We start from the raw sequence: 21483 nt of genomic DNA on the forward strand, positions 1-21483 counted from the left end.
CAAAGATGTGCTCTTAGGCTAATCGGTTTCTACCAAATTGACACTATTTCTTCCCTGAATCTGACTGAGTAGGGTCCCATTCGTAGACATGCAGGGTAGAATAGGTGTAGGGTGATGCGGCGGCACGGGCTCGTTGGGCCGAAGGGCCTGTTTCCCGTGCTGGGTTGTTCTTTGTTCTTTGTTCTTTAACCCCGCAGCCCTCTGAGATATCTGCGCTCCACTAATTCTGACCTTTTCTGCATTCCCAGTTATAATCACTCCATCACTGGTGGCTGTGCCAACGCGCCAAGCTCTGGAATTCCCTCCCCACACCTTTCCATCTCTTTATTTTGCTTTCCTCCTTGTATGCCCTCCCATGTTTTTGGCCATCTAACCAAATATCTCCTTGTGGTTTGATGTCACAGTTTATTATATAATTCTCCTGTGAAGCACTTTGGAATGTTTCATTACATTAAAGGTTTTATATAAATATAAGTTGTTGCTGCTGTGGAGGAATGCTAAACTGGAACTCATAAATGTAAGATAGTCGTCAATAGCTCCAGTGGAGAATTCAGGGGACACTTCATCCATAGAGTGGTGCAAACATGGATAAAGTACAAATAGTAGAAGGAAATGGTGATAGGATTAGATGGGAGAGATGGACAGAGAGTGGCATAGTGGTATTGTCACTGGACCAGTAATCCAGAGACCTAGGGCACAGCTCTGGGATATAAATCAACACAGCAGATGGTGAAATCTGAATTCAGTAAAAATCTGGGATTAGCAGTCTGATTGTCCCAAGAACCCATCTGGTTCACTCATGTCCTTTAGGCCTACATGTGACTCCAGGCTCACAGCAATATGATTGACTCTCAACGCCCTTGAAAAGGGCCTAGCAAGGCACTTAGTTGAAGAACAATGAGGGATGGATAACAAATGCTGGCCCAGACAGCGACACTCACATCCCATGAAAGAATTTTTAAAAACTGAAGTCAAAACATTGTAATCAACCTGTTTCTATGGTGCGATTTACAAATAACTCTTTGTAACTGCTGAAGTTCAAATCTTTTAATAATCACCAATTGTTTGCACAAAGGGGCTAAGTTATTATTCAACAAAACACAGTAACCGTCTCCCACTGACCCTCCCTGTAATTAAGAGAAAGGTTTAAACGATAGCTTTTTGACACACAGCTGGAACTTAGTAACTGAAGTTGGTGTGGGTTGGATATTTAGTTTTCATCTATTGTGGGCTTTGAGCCTGTCTCAGGCAATGAGCGACTGGAGAGCAATTGTAATTGTCACTTTTCAGAAGTGAAGACAGAGACCGCCGTCACGATAGAGCGTAACCCCAGTGATGGGGCAGCGGATAACGCTGACGACGCAACAGCAGACGAACAGACAGAGGGTGACACAGTGGATGGCGGGGAGCTGGAAGGAGACGAGATCCTCGAGGAAGTTGACGGAGTTGAGGACGACTTTGATGAGGAAGGCACGGATGAACTGGTAAGCACTGGGCATCGCATAGCAGCAGCATGGTAGCAAAGCCCATTTCTAAAACTGATGCCATTAGTAATCCTGGCACCCTATCATTCCTGTTCAGTTGTCACCTATCTACTGATCTGAAACAGGGAGGACAGACATTAGAGAGGTCAGGCTTGAGTTCCGAACTGTACTTCACTGCTAACTTTGAAAATGTCACAAATACAGAAAATGCTGGAAAATCTCAGCAGGTCTAGCAGCATCTGTGGAGAGAGAAACATAATTAATGTTTCAAATCCGTGTGGGTCTTCTGTAGCGGACTCAAAATTTTGGCTGGAATTCTCCAGCCATTCACACCCTGCTACAAGTGAGAACAGAGAATTTGGCACTCAGCCAAACCTCCATCCACAGCAGTGGGATTGGAGAATCCCAGCTACGGGCTAGGTCAAACAGTCCAGCCTATTAACTCTGTATCAGTCTCCACAGATACTGCCAGGCTTGCTGAATTTATGCAGCATTTCCTGTTTTTATTTCAGATTTCCAGCATCCACAGTATTTTGCTTTATTTGAAAAGGTTACTAAGGTTCCTATGTTATACGGCACCAAGGGAGGGGGTGGAGAAGAAAGGGCACAACAGCTTGTCACTGTTCCTGGAATATTTTAGCTGCAAGTGCTGAATATGGAAAATCAAAACTTTGCAGTGGTCACAGACAATGTGCAGTCAGCTCCATTCATGACAGATGCAGTGTACAAAATGTGGATGCCCATACATGGGGAGCTGAAAAGGTTATGCTGGCCAACTTTGCAGAAACATGGGTTGGCTTCTTTGGAGCAGCTCTTGATGGAAAATGTGTTTGGGATTAATTCAAGTGCATTTCACGTCACATGAAAAGAATCATGTCGCAAACATCTGTACAGACAGCTTTTCAGCTTCTGGTATTCTTGAAAAGAATGGAGGTGAAATCAGGGGCTGATGGCAAATGCAGGCCCTGAAACTATTGGCTCAGCATTAGAGTGATGCCTGTATTTAGAGTTTTCATCCTGTCTTCTAAGCACATGGGGTAATTCTTAACCTTCAGAGGTATGTATTGGGCAATATTGTAACAGCCATCATTGTGTCTCCTGTCCAATTTCCCTTTCAATTAGCTTCAGTGTAACGAGTCAGCATTACTTACTGGCTCACTCCTGCCTCTCAATCAGAGGCTTGTGAATTCAAGTCACACTATAGGCAGGAGTACATTACCCAAGACTGTGTGCTAATTGGCTGCCCTTTTTCTACATTACAACAGCCATGCCTCAGATACAGACTCATCATAGATAACTGAGTAGACTAGGGATGCAACCTTCCGGCTCTTCACGCCTGGCCAGATCATCTGGTTTTGCCAATGGCACATGCCCACTGCAGCTTTCCCAGCGGTGTGAGGTGGAGTCAATGCGAAATCCCATTGACAGTGTTGAAACCAGAAGATCCTGCCACCAGCAAATAGAGCACTGCCTCCCATCTCTGAGATAAACGCCGCAGGATGGCCAGAGAATCCTGGCGTTGACCCTTTCTTTCCCAGAATTTAGAAGAATAAGAGGTGATTTGGTTGAAACATTTATAATTCATAAGGAGGTTGACATGTGAATACTTAAGAGGCTGTTTTCCCCCCTGCTTCCCTGGCTGGAGATTATAGAACCTGTGTTAACACTCTCAAGGTTAGGGGTCAGCTATTTAAGACAGAAACATGGAGAACTTCCTTCATTCAAAGGGCTGTGAATCTTTGGCACTCTTTATCCAAAAGAGCTGTGGATATTTAGTCAGAGGCTTTTAAAGACAGAGATTAATACATTTTTAAATGCTAAAGACATTACGGGATATGAGGATAATGTAAGACAGTGAGTTAAGAGAGCAGATAAATCTTCATCATATTGAAAGATTGATTAAGCTCAAAGAGCTGAATTATCTTTTCCTTTGTGTATTTCTTTCGATTTTGTGACAGTGACTATGTTTTAAAAGTCCTTGCTTGACCATGAAGTCCTAAGGTCCCAAAAAGTGCTACAGAAATGCCCGTTCTTCCTTTCTTGGGATCACCTTCCATCCACTGACAGTCCATTCTTCACATATGAAAGAAAGTAAGAACCTGCATTGATGTTGTACCTTTTACAACCTTAGGCTGTCCCAAAGCGCTTCACAGCAGTGCAGTCTTGGAGATTTGGGGAAGCCTGTTTATACACAGCAAGATCTCACTATGAAGCAAATGACACTCGAGGCCACCACAAATAGCAGACCACTGCGTCCCACCCCCCACCCCCATCTCTTCACCTCGCATCCACCGACTTAGCACAGGAGTACAAATTAAACCAAGGAACATTCTGCTCTGCTGTGTGTTTCAGAATGCTTTTTATCAATCAGGTCATCATGGAGCCATTTATCAGAGCCTTTTAGACATCAGAGGTCCCGATCCTCCACAGTATTGTCAGTGTGTTCCATGTTCACTCACTTGTGGTTCTCACTGGAGAACACAGATAAGCCTCCCGTTCAGTGACTGTTATATAAGGAGCTAGATGAGATCATCTTGCCGTTGTGTTAATTTAAATCCTTGCAACCGAGCTCTAAATTACTTACATTCTGAGCACTGTGAGGCAGCAGGAGCAGCAAATATCAGTTGGTATTTAAAAATAATTTAATAAAGGGCCGATCTTTGCCTTTAACGGTTCTCCTGTGATTTAATTGTTGGACCAGAAGCTCTCTTTTACATACGCTGTTGAAATTTGCAGCCTTGGGCTATCAAGCTAAGCTTTCATCATTAGGGCAATTTGAAGAGGAAATTGTTTTTTGTGGATGTTGAGAAGTCGGGGATGTGAAGTATTGCATGAGCTAAAATTAAATGCTTTTTTCCCCCTGTGGGAGACCTGATTTCAACATTATTTTATTCTGCCTTTGGTCAGCAGTTAGCTGATAAATTTAGCCAGTTTTATTTTGCTGTCGCTAGTTTTCATAGAATCATTGAATCCCTGCAGTGCGGAAGAGGCCATTTGGCCCATCAAGCTTGAACTTCCAGCAATCCCACCCAGGTTCGATCCCCGTAACCCAACATATTTACCCTGCGAATCCCGCTGACACTAAGGGGCAATTTAGCATGGCCAATCCACCTAACCTGCATGTCTTTGGGAGGAAACCGAAGCACCCAGAGGAAACCCATGCAGACACGGGGAGGACATGCAAACTCCACACAGACAGTGACCCAAGGCTGGAATTGAACCCAGGTCCTTGGCGCTGTGAGGCAGCAGTGCTAACCACTGTGCCAAGGTGCTGTCTTCCTTCCCTCTCCTTGACTTTCTCAGAGGCACAGATCGGTAGATGTCTTCAGCTTCTCTGAGACTCCAGTCTTCATGGCTGAGCCTCAGAGCTGCTCTCTTCTGACCTACTGGGGTGGGCTTGTTGGATATGTGGTTGGATCATGGTCAGGAGTGGACAACAGCAAACCTTCACTAACTGATGACTCCCCTCCATTACCCAGGGAAAGTCGGGAAGACCTACTGTTGATCTCTGGTCAAGCTCAACAAATGAGTATTAAACATTCCTCTCCATCTCCACGCCATTATTCCCCAACAAGTGAAGAGTGGTCACTTGATCAAAGTATTAGGAAGCTACCAACCTCAAAAAGAACCGTGCCTCAGCAGGAATCAATGCTTTCAGGGAAGGAGGGATGAGTAATAGGAAAAGCAAAACACTGATAAAAATACAATAATTCTGTCTTCCACGTCCCTCTCATGCTCCAGTGTTATGTGATTTGCCGCAGTTACCTGGATTTACATCCAAAGTATGATTTTCACGTACTCTCTGATTCTTCCTGTGCGTTTCCTGTATGTTATTTTGTTTTCCAATCCTCCCCTCATATTTTTCTTTCTTCTAGATGAATAATCACACTTCGGACACATCAGACACACAATAGAAACAGGCCTTGCGAGCAGGGTTCAGGTTTGTGTCACCTTCCTCCTGTCAGTGAGCAGGGCTATGTGTTGTTTGCAGATTCCAATAGTTGTGGCTAAATTTGAAGAATGTGAAAGGATAAACCGTCTGCACTGAATCAACCGACCTGAGCTGGGAGGATGGGCTAGCAGTTGGCATCACTGTGCACTGTGTCCTGTATCACCCATTCCTATTCACTACTCAGTTGTTATTTTGCAAATGCAAACCCTCAAAGCCAAGCGATAGCCTCCTCATTTGCCGAATTTAAGGATATTAGCTCACCACTTGGTCTGGAGAGGGAACATTCCTTGGTAATGTGCAGCATTGTTTGTACCTCTGCTCTCCACAAGTGTATAAGGAGCTTGAATTCAGGCCCCAGCAATGGAGGTCACCCCATAATCCAGGCTGACTTCCAGTGTAGTGCGACTCTCAGATATGGCAGCTTTCAAATGAGACATTAAACCCTGTCTCAGGTGAATGTAAGTAATTTCACAGCACTCTGAAGAAGATCGGGGAGCCCCTCAATCCACATAATGAAAAATCTGGTTGTCTGGTCATTTTGCTATTGTGGAGTCTTGCTATGTGCAAATTGGCCGCCACATTTCCTATAGTATAACACAGATTAAACTTCAAAAATGCTTCAAAAGCACTTTGAGACACCCTGAGGATATAATAGCGTGCAAAGGAGATTTGCTAGGATGGTTCCAGGGATGAGGGATTTCAGTTACAAGGTTGAGTTGGATAAGTTGGGATTGTCCTTTGATTTGATTTGGTTTAATATTGTCACATGTATTAACATACATTGGAAAGTATTGTTTCTTGCGCGCTGTACAGACAAAACATACCGTTCATAGAGAAGGAAACAAGGGAGTGCAGAATGTAGTGTTACAGTCATAGCTAAGCTGTAGAGAAAGATCAACTGAATGCAAGGTAAGTGCCTTCAAATGTCTGACAGCAGCAGGGAAGAAGCTGTTCTTGAGTCAGCTGGTATATGACCTCAGACTTTTGTATCTTTTTCCCTTTCTTTTTGGAAGAAGGTGGAAGAGAGAATGTCCGGACTCCGTGGGATCCCTAATTATGTTGGTTGCTTTGCTGAGGCAGCGGGAAGTGTAGACAAAGTCAATGGATGGGAGGCTGGTTTGTGTGATGGATTGAGCTGCTATTCACGACCTTTTGTAGTTCCTTGTGGTCTTGGGCAGAGCAGGGAGCTGTACCAAACTGTGATACAACCAGGAAGAATGCTTTCTATGGTGCACCTATAAAAGGTGGTGAGAGTCATAATTGACGTGCCAAATTTCCTTAGTCTTCTGAGAGTAGAGACGTTGGTGGGCTTTCTTAACTATAGTGTCAGTATGGGGGAACCACGACAGGCTGTTGATGATCTGGACACTTAAAAACTTGAAGCTCTTGACCCTTTCTACTTCATCCCCGTTGATGTAGAGGCATGTTCTCCTTTGCACTTCCTGAAGTCGGTGACTATCACCTTCATTTTTGTTGACATTGAGCGAGAGATTATGGTTGCCGCACTGGTTCACCAGATTCTCTATCTTATTCCTGTACTCTGTCATTGTTTGAGATCGAGGAGAGATTTGTAAGAGGTGCACAAGATTATGACAGGTTTAGATAAAGTGGACAAAGAAAAGCTATTTCCATTGGCTGATGGTCCATGGACTGGGGGACAAGGATTTAAGTTTCTGGGCAAGCGGTACAGGAAAGAAGAGAGGAAGAGCTTTTTTTACACAGTGAGTGAGAACTGAGTATCCATGAGGGTGCTGGAAGCAAAGAAGATCAATGATTTCAGAAGGAAATTGGACGGACCCTTGAGAGAAATAAACTTGCAGGGATACAAAGAGAGAGCGAATGGGACTGATTCCACAGAGGACTGGAATGAGCTCAGTGCACCAAATGGTTTCCTTCTGCACCATAATCGCATTATGACCAGAATTTTACCAGAACTGTTGAGGTCTGAAGAGTGGCCAGAAACGTGTGTTGGAAACATGGATAACAAGCCGGTGAAACGACTCCCCTCGATCTTATAGGCCACAGCTCGTTAAGTAGGTCATTAAGCCTGGGTTGCCATCCCGTTTCCACCACTTTGAGCTGCTGGTCCAAACAGGGCCAGCGGAGGCTGTGCAACATCACCAGGTGTGGAAGCCATTGCTGAGGAAGACAGGCCCAGCAGCCTAGGCAGGTAGGCCAAAGAAAGTTACACAATATCGACTCAGCATAAAGCAATGATTAAACAGAATCCCTAAGTTATAAGTTATTATTAATTATAAGGCCAATTATAAGTTTTGGAATTGGTAATATATGGCAGAACTCAACTGGGAGGAGAATGTCATAAAAATGTTTTAATTACCCTCTGCCTATCAGATATTGGAAGTGGCAGTGTTATGCCACAGGCTTTTGTGGGGAACTGGGTGATACAGTGAGTTAGTGCCCTGATCTTTGGCCCTGCTGCCAGACCAGTCCTTTACATAAGAACATAAGAAATAGGAGCAGGAGTAGGCCATCTAGCCCTTCGAGCCTGCCCCGCCATTCAATAAGATCATGGCTGATCTGTGGTGGCTCAGTTCCACATTCCCGCCCTCTCCCCATAACCCTTAATCCCCTCTCTTATCAAAAACCCATCAACCCGCGTCTTAAAAATATTTAGCGAGGTAGCCTCCACCACTTCAACGAGCAGAGAATTCCAGAGATTCACCACCCTTTGAGTGAAGAAGTTCCTCCTCAACTCCGTCCTAAACCGACCCCCTTTTGTCTTGAGGCTGTGCCCTCTAGTCCTACTGTCCTTTCTGAGCGGGAAGAGCCTCTCCACCTCTATCCTATCCATCCCATTCATCATCTTATATGTCTCAATGAGATCTCCCCTCATTCTTCTAAACTCTAACGAGTACAAGCCTAACTTATTCAGCCTCTCCTCATAGCTCAACCCCCTCAACTCCAGCATCAGCCTAGTAAACCTCCTCTGCACTCCCTCCAAGGCCAAAATATCCTTGCGTAAGTGCGGCGACCAAAACTGCACACAGTACTCCAGCTGCGGCCTCACCAATGCCCTATACAGCTGCAGCAAGACCTCCCTACTTTTATATTCAATCCCCCTCGCTATGAAGGCCAGCATCCCATTCGCCTTCCTGACCACCTGCTGCACCTGCAAGCTGGGTTTTTGCGACTCACGCACAAGGACCCCGAGGTCCCTCTGCACCGTCGCATGCTACAGTTTTTCGCCATCTAAGTAATAGTCTTTCCTACCATTATTCCTACCAAAGTGGACAACCTCACATTTGCCAACATTAAATTCCATTTACCAGTTCCTCGCCCATTCGCCCAGCCTACCTAGATCCCTCTGCAGACTCTCCACACCCTCCGCGCAATTTGCCGTTCCACCAATCTTGGTGTCATCAAGGTAACAAGAGTGACATACAGAATGAGTTTGAGCAGTCGCTAATCATGGATCTTCAGCCCAAAACTGTCTCTCGCTCACCTTGGCACAAAATCAGCAGTCTTGCCCAAAGAGGGCATGGGATGGTTGGCATCCTGCAGCAGCAGTAACGAGATCTTATGCAATGATCAGACTTAAAAAGGTTTTTCTCTTTACCAAACCCCATCCAGGGAGTATTGGATGGGAAAAGTGTTGATGGAATCACCCACACTACACCTGAAATTGGAGTGTTTAATGGGGATAGTGTAGAGGCACCTGTCTTGGGAGTGTTTGATGTAAGAATATAAGCATAAGAAATAGTAACAGGAGTAGACCATTCAGTCCTTTTGAGCCAGCTCTGCCACGCAGTATGATTAAGATGATCTTGAGCTTCAATCCACTGTCTTAACCATTCTCCAAATCCATTGATTCTCCAAGACATGAAGAATCTGTTAAGATGGAGCATCCACAACTCTCTGATGTAGAGAATCCCAAAGATTCACAACCGTCTGAATGAGGAAATGTCTCATCTCAGTCCTAAATGATTGACCTTGTATCCTGAGACTGTGCCCCCGTGTTCTAGATACTCCAGCCATGGGAAACAACCTTTCAGTGTCTTCTTAATCTTGTATATTGCAATGAGAATATTGATCCAATTTACTCAGTCTCTCATCAGAGGACAACCCCCTCATCCCAGGGATCAATCTAGTGAACCTTTTCTGTACCCCCTCCAATATAAATATATCCTTCGTTAACTATGAAAACCAGAATTTCACATAGTACCCCAGGATTGGTGTCACCAAAATCCCGTACAATTGTAGCAATACTTTTTTTATTTCTACACCCCAATCCCCTTGCAATAAAGATCAACATGTCATCTGCTTTTCTAATTGCTTGGCCTACCTGCATGCTAACATTCTGTGTTCTTTGATTGAATATGCTCAAGTCTCTCTAAATGTCAGCATTTATAGGTTTCACAGCTTTTAAAAATATTCTCTTTACCTCTTTGTAGGACCAAAGTGAAGACACTTCCCTGCATTATGCTCCCATCTTGTTGCCCACTCACTTAGCCTGTCTATATCTCTTTGCCACCTCTTTGTGTCTCCCTCACAGCTTGCATTCCCACCTGGCTTTGCATCATCAGCAAACTTAGACAAAGCAACAGAGAGTATTGTTTCTAAGTCATTGATGTAGATTGTAAATAGCTGAGACCCCTGCACTAATCCTTGTAGCACTGCACTTATCACTGCCAACTTGAAAATGCCCCATTTGTCCCTACTGTCTGCTTTCTGTCATTAACCAATCCTCTATCCTTGTTAATATATCACCCCCATTCCTTGAGCCCTTAAGTTTTGTAATAACCTTTTGTGTGACACCTTATTTTTTGGATAATCCAAGTGTACTACAGCTGCTACTGGTTACCCTTCTGCAACCCAATAGCTATATCCTCAAAATCTCTAATAAGTGTGTCAAACATGATTTCTTTTTCATAAAACCATGCTGACTTGTTTTAATTATCCTCTGCTTTTCTAAGTACATTCTCAAAACTTTCTTAATAACTTCCAGCATTTTCCCAATAACTGATCAGCTAATGGCTTGTGTTTCTCACTTTTCTCTCTTCCTCCTTGCTTGAAAACGTTTGCAAGATTCAATTTGCTGGCACCAGTCCAGATTTAAGGAATTTTCAAAAATCTTAGCCAGTGTATGCATTATCTCTGCAGTTATCCCTTTTAGATCCTTTGGATGTAAGCCATGGGTCCAAGGGATTTGCTGAATTTTAGTCCTATGAGATTCTCCATTTCTTTTCCTCTGCTGACACTAATTACTCTGAAAAAGTACATTAATTTCCCACCTTGTATTAGGCGGTTACCCTGTATTCCTGGAATATAACTTGTGTGCTCTACTGAGAAGATGGACGCAAAATATTTGTTCAATGTCTCTGTCATTTTCATATTCCCCATGGTAATTTCTCCTGTCTCTGCTTCTAAGGGACCAATATTTAAATTAGCTACCCTCTTCCCTTGTATGTCCTTTATATTTAAAAAAAATCTGTTTTTAGATCCTGGCTAATTTATTTTCATATTCTTTGTTTCCGTTTTTGATTTTTTTTTCAGTTTCTAAAACATTCTTAATCCTTAGGTTTACTACTGTTCTTTGCAACATTGTAAATTTTTAAAATTTTAACCTAATACTACGTCTAACCTTCTGAATAAGCCATGGGTGGATCTTTCCGTGGTTTTTCAATGGAATGCATTTGTTGAACATTTTGAATTATTTCTTAAAATGTTTTCCACAATTTATTTACCACCAAACTTTATGGTGTATTTATCCAACCTTAGCCAGCACTTCCTTCATACCTATGTAATTGGTTTATTTAGATTTAAGATTCTTGTTTGTAATTTGGAGCATGCAGTTTTCAAACTTAATGTGGCTGTCAAGTGTGTAATGATCACTATTTCCCAGTGAATCTTCTACCCTCACATTGCTTATTTGCCTTGCCTCATTGCACAATACCAGATCTAAAATAGCTTTATCCCTAGTTGATTGCACAACATATTACTCCAGAAAACAGTCATGTTCCAGTTCTCTCTGTGTCTGCGTGGGTTTCCTCCGGGTACTTTGGTTTCCTCTCACATTCTGAAAGATGTGCTGGTTAGGTGCATTGTCCAGAATAGGTGCCGGACTGTGGTGACTAGTTTCACAGTAACTTCATTGCAGTGTTAATGTAAGCCTTATTTGTGACTAATAAATAAATAAACTTTAAATAAACTAAACTTTGCCAATTTGATTGGTCCAGTTTAAATGAAGATTGGGAGGCAGGATGGCACAGCGGTTAGCACTGCTGTCTCACAGCACCAGGGACCCAGGTTCATTTCTGGCCTTGGGTGACTGTCTGTGTGGAGTTTGCACCTTCTCTCCATATCCACATGGGCTTCCACCAGCTGCTCTGCTTTCCTCCCAAAGTCTGAAGATGGGCGGGTTAGGTTAATTGGCCATGCTAACTTGGGTAGATGCGCAGGATTGCAGGGAAAGTGCTTGGATGAGATTGTTGTTGGTGCAGGCTCGATGGGCCAAATGGCCTCCTCATGCACTATAGGGATTCTATGATTAAAGTACTCCACATCTGTTATATACATACAAACAAGTTAGGAGCAGGAGGAGGCCATTTGGCCCCTTAGGTCTGCTCTGCCATTCTGTTAAAGCATGGCTGATCTGGTTGTTGCCTCAATTCTACTTTCCCGCCGGTTGTGATAGGAACATGCCATTAGAATGGAAAGGTGCTTGGCAAAGCAAGGGTTAATGTGGGGCTGCAAAATTGCACTGTTTGAGGTATGAACTATAGAATCGTAGAACATAGAAAAACTATAGCACAGAAACTTGGCCCACAAGTTGCGTCGATTTTATCTCTACCTACTAGGCTTACCTATAACCCTCAATCCTATTAAGTCCCATGTACTCATCGAGAAGTCTCTTAAAAGACGCTAACGAGTTCGCCTCCACCACCATCGATGGCAGCCGATTCCACTCACCCACCACCCTCTGAGTGAAAAACTTACCCCTGACATCTCCTCTATACCAACTCCCCAGCACCTTAAACCTGTATGACTTATAGAGTCACATGATATGAGACTCTGGAAGGAGAACACCTTAGAGCAATAATTCCCAACTATTTATATGCCATGGTACACCTCAGTACTATTAAAAGAAACTGAAATGTATCTCCAATTTTCTCTGAACTCTGCTCTGGTAAAAGACATTTCGGGGGTGATTCTCCCAAAAGTGCTGAATTGGTGAGAAAATTGGTGTAAATGGTGACTGCTTTTTCAGTTCAACTTCAGACTGAAATCTCCCACACTCTGTGCAGTGCAGAAGGCAGGGCCTAGTCATACTGGTTTCTGACAGTTCACTGCATGACAGTGGCCCCAAACTGTCAGCCTGCACTTTGCTGATCAGCTCGATCGCTGCCCCAGTAGACCCTGTCCCCTTGGCACTGCCCGATGCCGGATGGGCAGTGCAAGGGTGCCTCAGACGTGGTGCTTTGCCCCTTGCACAGTGCCAGGTGGCACAGGCTGGCACTGCCAGGTTGCCCATGCCCAGGGGGCACTATCTCCTGCTGCCTGATGTCTGGGGGGGTGTCCCCCGATTCACCCCACCCCTTCAATCTGGCAGTGTCTCCCGCTAGTTCCCCACAAGCAGATAGCTGCTTTAAACTCTGCCGGAGTGAAGTACTCTTGGCGGGCTGGGCCCAATAATGAGATTTAAAATAAAATACATCAAAAACAGATTTAAATTACTTACCTCTCTTCTCACCAGTTTCCAGTGCAGTCCTGACTGCATGTGTTCTCCGACTCTGGGACGCACGCATACATCGGGGGTGCATGCGCAAATCCCACAAAATGGCCGACACGCGATTCTTCCATTGCAATGTGCCAAAAATACATGCGCGTCGAAATGGGAGAAACTTTTTCCTCATGTCCCACTGATTGCTTGAGTGCAAAAAGGATGGACATTGCAAAATCCCTTTCCCACGTGCGTGTGTGTTTGTGTAAATTGACCTTCCCGCCCCTTTTCACAGTAACTTCATTGCAGCGTTAATGTAAGCCTACTTGTGACAATAATAAATAAACTTAAACTCTTGTGTCAAGCCTAACCAGAGAGATGTGCCCCTCCGCAGAAAAATTGCAAGGCCCCTAGGTGAAGCAATGTGAAGAAAGCTGGTCAGACACGAGCTGGTGAGAAAAATTATAAAAAAGAAGCTGTACAGACATTATGGAAGAGGTGGCAGGCCCAGAGACTCAATATCTGGAAGGTACACTGCAGTAAAAACAAAGTTAAAAAGACTGGCAGAGTAAAATAGAGACGCCTGCAGCGCACAGTAAGAAAAAAAGGAAATCGTGCAGAGCTTAGAAAATAAAGAATTGCTGCTGCTGCTCTGAAGATTTTTTTTAAAATGACAAGAGCAACAGGAAGTAGTGCTATAGCTTTAAATGCTAAAAAAGTATGCCCGTCAACACTACTGAAGCAGGATTTTCAAGAAAGAAGGGAACCTGCCGAGGCACAAAGTAAAAAGAGAAGAAATTGCTGCTGTGCTGTTTTTGAATAAAGTTTTAAAAAGTTGTTTTTAAAAAAGCAGCTATGATCGCTGGGGAACCTGCCAAAATCCAAAGAGAGAAAACCGGAGAGAGAAAAATCACAAACAGAGACAAAAGAAAGGAAAGAAAAAAATTACCTGGAGGTTGGTTTTCAGAGCCCAGAGGGGAAATTGCTACAGCAATTTTTTCTAAAAGTCTAAAATAAAGAGTCCCACAATCGTAGGGATCCCAAGAGGTGGAGGAAAATCAAAGACAAGAAACCTGCTGCTGCGGGTAGCTGGAGTTTTTAAAAAATGACTACTATCTTAAAGCAGTAACACATTTAAGCAGTAAATACAAATACAGCTGTAGACAACAAACTAGAAGAGCTAGACATATTTGTGCTATAGAAAGAACTAAACCAGATCCAAGTGTGAGAGTCTTTAAGGTACTGGAGAAGCTCACGATTAAACATGGAATCAGAACGAGTACAAATTTATAGCCTTTTAGTTATTTTTGCTTCATTTGTTGCTGAAGTATCCTACGGCCAACATACAAATCAATATTTAACATTTGGTGGGATATTAAAATGCATTGACAGATATTATGGGAGCGCAGAGATTTTAGGTGAAAGTCTAGCGCATACCAACAATGTGCCAAGGCCAACATGAGATCCCAGGGAGAGAGAGTGACTCACAATAATGTGCCAAAGACAATGCAAGACCCCAGAAGAGAGCAACTCCTAATAAAGCACCAAAGGCAACAAGAGACACCAGAGTCAGGATAACAAGAGAATTAACCACTAAAGGAACAGTTGATTAAATGCAAAAGGAATGCTTGACCATTCAATAACGTGAAGGAATGAAGACTGTCTTAAACAGCAGAATGGGAGCATAGAGAAGAAACTCGAGGAGACTCTATTAAATCACAGGAAAGTTCAAGATAAAGCAAACGAGCTTCACAAAGAAAAGGAAAAGCTGTTGACAAATCTTCACAGGCTACAAGAATCCCTCAGGTTGAAGTTTATTCCTCCGCAAGATTACAAAGAGGAGCAGAATGAATTTACCGTCACTCTGAAGTTTGACTCAGCAATATTCCAGACTGCTGGAGGAAGGCAAGAGTTACAAGACTGAGGATCTAAAGAAGCAGCTGAATAGCAAACAGAAGACATTGAAAGGAAAAACCCTAGAACTTTCCAAGCTGCAAGTGGGTACCAAAATTGCAGGATTGAAACAAGTTCAGACTTTGCCAGAGACAGACCTGGCCAAAGTGAAACCAAAATAAGTGGGTGGCATGATGGCACAGTGATTAGCACTGCTGCCTCACAGTACTGGGGACCCAGGTTTGATTCCAGCCTTGTGTGACTGTATGGATGTTTGCACATTCTCCTCCTATCTGTGTGTGTTTCCTCCAGATGGTCCATTTCCTCCCACAGTCCAAAGACATGCAGGTTAGGATTGGCCAAGCTAAATTGCCCCGTAGTGTACCAAGATGTGTAGATTAGGGGGATTAGCAGGATAAATACATCAGGTTACTGGGATAGGGCCTGGATAAGATGCTGTGTCCGAGAGTTTGTGCAGACCAATAGGCTGACTGGCCTCCTCCTCCACTGTAGGGATTCTATGATTCTAAGAAACGACGGACAAAGTTATACTACAGCCAGAGAAACAAAAACCCAAAATAAAAATAGAAATTGTAAATCTGAACCTTACGTGCAAGGAGCTAGAAGGAGAAAAAGCACTGAATGTCTCAGACATGCTGAAACCCATTGAGCAGAAGGCAAAGATTCGTAAACTGTCAAATTGATTTGAAAATTCAGCAACAGTTAAATGTTTGGCTGAAATTGTGATTTGGTGGCAATGAAGGTTTCATAATATATCCAGAGAAAACATTGCAGACACCATGGAAAAATAAACTTGATTCCACTCCAGGAATGAATGAAGTGCTGACTCCTTTTGCAAGTAATAGGACAAACCCAGTGTCCAAACTAAGATGAGCTGTTAATAAAGAGAAAAGCAACTCAAACGAGTGCAAAAAAATGAATCAAATGGAGGTAGCCAAGTATCAATACCATCTGAATTTATAAAGTTTGGGGCTTGAGATGGGGAGCAGGGATAAGAGGTAAAAATAGTCACTTGGAAAGGAAAGTATTCCTTGAAGAAAGGGGGAAGCTGGGATGTTGTGTGCATGTCATTGAAATGTAAAGGTGAAGGCAGGGTCAGTTGAGGCTTTTCAAAGAGAAATGGATCATTACCTGAAAACGAAAAAGTTGCAGGGTCACAGAAAAAAGGTAGAGAGAGTGGCACGAGGCAAATCGCTCATGCAATTTACTAGCACAGAGACAACAAGCCAAAAGGCCTCCTGTGTGCTGTAACCATTCTGTGATTCTAATTGGATGACTTGACACCAACTGATGAATTTCACACAATACCAAAAAATGGAATTGTAAGATACAGCGTGAATATATTGGCCCATTCACCATGATAATGAATACTGTCAATGCAGTAGAGGTGCCACAATAGGAATGCCAACCACTGAGGTCATTAAAAGACTGGGGCAATTCCTAACATGCTGCACCCAGGTATGTGGGAAGAAAATTAAACAGTCTTTGCCAAGGGCACTTATTAAGAAGTGGACATCTACCACCAAGCCCCACTAGAGCAGGTTCAAAAAAAGCTGTGGCTATTTTTGGTAAATGTGACAATACTGGCTGCATACTCCAGCCAGTGAAACATTTTGGGTCCTATTTTACCATTTTGATTATAAGTGCTGGGCGGACTTGAAACTGGGAGTTTTTCCGATACGGCTTTTAGACCAATTCTCAGGCACCCCCATGTGTGCTCTGCCTGAAAAAATATCAGCAATTCCGAATTGCGCCGCAGAAACCTGAGGGCAGGGCTTAACATGCCCGAAACCCTGCTGCTACGATCAACACCTCGAACTGCGAGATAAAAAAAAAGACAGAATGTGGCTCCCCTCCCGCATCACTCCCAGGCCAGATAATGCCTCCCCTTGGCTCCCACAGACATTGCCCCACTCCCTCCAACATTATTGACTCCCTTATCTCCCCAATCCATGGGCCACCCAGACCAATCATGGCACACCCCACCCACCGCCCCTCCACTGATTCGCTGTTGTATGATTAACCTAACATCTATTATAAGCAAACTTTTTCTGCTTAATCTTCATCTATATATTTTTTTCTAAAATTCCTTAGATCCTGAAAAGGTCCCAGTGAATAGAATAATCCTAAAACTGCAATTCCAGAAAGCAAGAAAGCAGAAATTAGCCTAGCCAAGGGAAAATGCTGAATCCATTATTAAGGAGGAAAAAGCAAGATATTTAAAGAATCATAATGCAATCAACATGGTCTTCTTAAAGGGAAATCTTGTTTGACTTCCTAAAATGCGCAGATTAAGTGGATTGGCTGTGCTAAATTGCCGGTTAGTGCCCCAACATGTGCAGGTTAGATGGATTGGCCATGCTAAATTGCTCCTTAGTGTCCTAAGATGTGTAGGCTAGGCAAATTCATATGTCAAATACATGGGGTTATAGGAATAGGACCTGGGAAAGATGCTCTGTCGGAGAGTCGGTAAAAAGTCTGACAACACCAGGTTTAAGTCCAACTGATTGATTTGATAGTAAACTCACAAGCTTTCGAGGGGTTTCCCTCTTCTTCAGGTGAATGGAGAGTTCTGGCCTCAGACAGAGCATGTAAAGCACAGACAGTTTACAGATTACTGATATTACTGATTAGACTGCGAGAGTCAGTGCAGACACGATGGGCCAACTGTTCTCCTTCTGCACTGTGGAGATTCTGTGATTCTATGACTAATGTGTTAGATTTCTTTGAGGAAGTAAAAAGCAAAGTGGATAAAAGGGAATCTATGAATGTGGCGTACTTAGATTTCCAGTGGATATTTGATATCAAACATCATTGAATCTATAGAGTACTCTTGTAAAAATTGAATACTGTAGTTTAAAAATTGGACCTTAAAATATTCTCTAAAATAACAGCTCATCATGTAGAGGGATAAAATATTAGCATGAATAGAGGATTCTAGCAGATACCTAACAATAGGAAGCAGAGAGGAGGGCCAGATGGGTCGTTTTCAGGTTAACAAGATATAACTAGTGGAGTGTCACAGGGATTAGGACTGACCATCGACTGTTTCCCATCCATATCAATGACTTGAATGAATAGACTGGATGTAAGGCAGCTACATTTGCTAATGACACAAAGATAGTTTGGAAAGTAAATGATCAACAGAACAAGGGTGGAAGGAAGAATAGAAAGTTTATTATTTAAATCTACATTACAGAGAGATCTGGGTGTTCTGGTACATGAATAACAAAATGTTAGTATACAAGAACACTGAGTGATTAGGAAGGCAAATGGAATGTTGGCACTTATTGCAAGGGGAAGTGAGTATAAAAGTAGGAAAATTTTGATGCACCTGTACAGGACCTCAGTTATATTACTGAATACGGTTTTGGTCTCTGTACATAAGAAAAGTTATAATTGCATTAGAAGCAGTTCAGAGAAGCTTCATCAGCTTATCCCTGGGATGGAAGTGTTATCTTATGAAGGAAGGTTGAGCAGGTTGGGCTTATATCCATTGGAATTTCGAATGATGAGACATGATCTTATTAAAACATGGAAGGTCCTGAGAGGATTTGACAGAGTGGATACTGAGATGATGTACATCTCAGAACAAGATAATGTTCCTCTGTGGGGAATCTAGATACAGTAAGAAATCTCACAACACCAGGTTAAAGACCAACAGGTTTATTTGATAGCAAAAGCCACTAGCTTTCGAAACGCTGCCTCTTCATCAGGTGAGTAGGAGTTCTGTTCACAAACAGAGCACATAAAGACACAAACTCAGTTTACAAAATAATGGTTGGAATGAGAGTCTTTACAGGTAATCAAGTCTTAAAGGTACAGACAGTGTGAGTGGAGAGAGTGTTAAGCACAGGTTAAAGAGATGTGTGTTGTCTCCCGCCAGGACAGTTAGTGAGACTTTGCTTGTAACCCCAAGCAAGTCGTGGGGATTACAGATAGTGTGACATGAACCCAAGATCCTGGTTGAGGCCATCCTCACGTGTGCGGAACTTGGCTATCAGTCTCTGCTCAGCTCTGCGCTGTCATGTGTCATGAAGGCCGCCTTGGAGAACGCTAACCTGAAGATCAGAGGTGGAATGGTGAGACTTCTTACTGTGTTTACCCCAGTCCAACGCCGGCATCACCACATCATGGGACTCTGGAACCAGGCAACACAATTTAAAATTTAGTAGCCTCTCATTTAAGATGGAAATTAGGAGAAATTCTTTCTCTCAGATGGTCATTAGTCTTCGAAATTCTCTTCCAGAGAGAACAGTGGAGGCTAGGTCATTGAACATATTCAAGGCCGAGTGAGATAGATTTTCAATTGACAATGGGGGTCAACGATTATATAAGGGGAGTTGAGGCAGGAATGTGGAGTTTAGGCCACAAATCAGATTAGCCGTGACATGACATTATTGAATAGCGGAGCAGACTCAAGGAGCTGAATGGTCTACTTGTAATAGTTCTATCTCTAGGCAGCTTGCTCTGCCCTTTTTATAATTTTGGCAAGCAAACTAAGATGATCAATGTCCAAAATTGTTGAATGCTCCCAAATAATAAAACTGGTTATCCTATGTCTAGGGTTTATCTTAGCCCCTGTCCTTTTAGTCGTGGTAATTAGTCAAGGGCAGCATGGTGGCACAGTGGTTAGCACTGTTGCCTCACAGTGCCAGGGACCCGGGTTCAATTCCCGGGTTGCGTTACTGTCCGTGTGGAGACTGCACATTCTCTCCATGGTTTACGTGGGTTTCCTCCGGGTGCTCCTTTTTCCTCCCACAGTCTAAAGATGCGCAGGTTATTTGGACTGGACATGCTAAATTGTCACTTCATGTCAAGGGGACTAGCAGGGCCAATACGTGGGGCTACAGGGATAGGGACTGGATGGGATTGTGATTGTGCAGATTCGATGGGCCAAATGGCCTCCTTCTACACTGTAGGGATTCTATGGCCAAATGCGAGCAATTGGAGCTTGCTTAGTGGTTTCAAAAAAAATGGGCAGCATGGACAAGTTGGGTAGAAAGCCCAACTATATCTATGATTCTAAATCTTAAATGCCACAGCCATTAATTTGAATGGCCCAATTCTTACATAATTATTGGTATAGGAAAGAGCTGTTCGCATCTCCAGAGAAAGCTACTATCTGTGTTAGGATTCACTGAATTCCAAAAGCCTTTTCATGTCTGGGTATGTCTGCTTCTAACTCACTCAGAGCCTTCCAGAAGCTTAACACCATAGCAGTTGAAAAGTCAGGTGCCTCTTGGCAGCCATTTTAATTCTCACCATGTCCATATTTAAAGGAGGGCACTGTTTTTAACAAAATCTATAACAGTATAATTGCACAGAATGAACAGAACAAAGGAAATGGAGAGGGTAAAGAGAGAGAAGTTCAGAATCAAGGGTATGATAGTGTAACTGTGTAGTGGATTGGCCAGCAGTTCCAACAGGTTACTCATGAAGGCCAGACCTTCTCCAACAAGCCCCTCGCCTGACGTTAAATCACAACAAGTCAGCTCTCAACCTCAACCTCAGCCTATGGTCCTTTGGAACTATGGTGACATTCGTTTCATTTTTGTCACGATCACCATCACTAAAACAGACTATCCAGTTATTTACCATATTGCTGTGTGTAGAAGCTTGCATGTGTAAATGGGCTGTTATGTTATGTGTAAATAGGCTGTTATGTTCCCTACGCTAACGGTGGCTTCAGAAGTAGACAGTAGGTGCAGGAGTAGGCCAGTCAGCTCCTCAAACCTGCACCACCATTCAATATTATCATGGCTGATCATGCACTTTCCATATCCCACTCCTGCTTTCTCTCCATACTCCTTGATCCCTTTCGCCACAAGGGCCATGTCCAACTCCTTCTTGAACATTTCCTATGAACTGGCCCCAACAGCTTTCTGTGGTAGAGAATTCCACAGGTTCACAGCTCTGAGTGAAGAAGTTTTTCCTCATCTCTGTCCTGAATGGCTTATCCCTTATTCTTAGACTGTGACCCCTAGTTCTGGACTTCCCAAACACTGGGGTCATTCTTCCCACATCTAACCTGTCAAGTCCCATTAGGATTTTCTGTGTTTCTACTTCATATGTCAGTCCTTCCATTCCAGGAATCAGTCTGGTGAACCTTCATTGGATTCCCTCAAAAGCAAGAATGCCCTTCTTCAGATTAGGAGACCAAAACTGCACACAATACTCAACGTGTGGCCTCTCCAAGGCCCTGGATAACTGCAGCAAGGAATCCTTACTCCTGTACTCAAATCCTGTTGCTATGAAGGCCAACATGCCATTAGCTTTCCTCACCGTCTGCTATACCTGCATGCCAACCTTCAGCGACTGTCCCACCATGATACCATGGGTCCATAAAATGTTATCGTGAAAAAAGCTGGGTCGCGCTAAATCGGGGTTCAAGAAAATCAGTGTTCAAACTGACCCAGTGTTGACCAAACATCCTAAAACACCCCTATTAT

The 21483-nt window shown here is 43.3% G+C and overlaps 1 protein-coding gene across 1 annotated transcript in view; it reads left to right on the forward strand.

Moving 5' to 3' along the window:
* LOC145342052 (RNA-binding Raly-like protein) overlaps positions 1–21483 on the forward strand; it is an 883196-nt gene that overhangs the window by 852590 nt on the left and 9123 nt on the right. Inside the window, exons 9-10 of the mRNA XM_080187223.1 lie at positions 1291–1484; positions 5360–5424. Of these exons, the coding sequence (XP_080043349.1) occupies positions 1291–1484; positions 5360–5398 (233 nt within the window). The 3' untranslated portion in view covers positions 5399–5424. The remainder of the gene's footprint in view (positions 1–1290; positions 1485–5359; positions 5425–21483) is intronic.

This window comes from Carcharhinus amblyrhynchos, chromosome 4, assembly GCF_965287045.1.
Source record: "Carcharhinus amblyrhynchos chromosome 4, sCarAmb.v2.hapA, whole genome shotgun sequence".
NCBI lineage: Eukaryota > Metazoa > Chordata > Chondrichthyes > Carcharhiniformes > Carcharhinidae > Carcharhinus > Carcharhinus amblyrhynchos.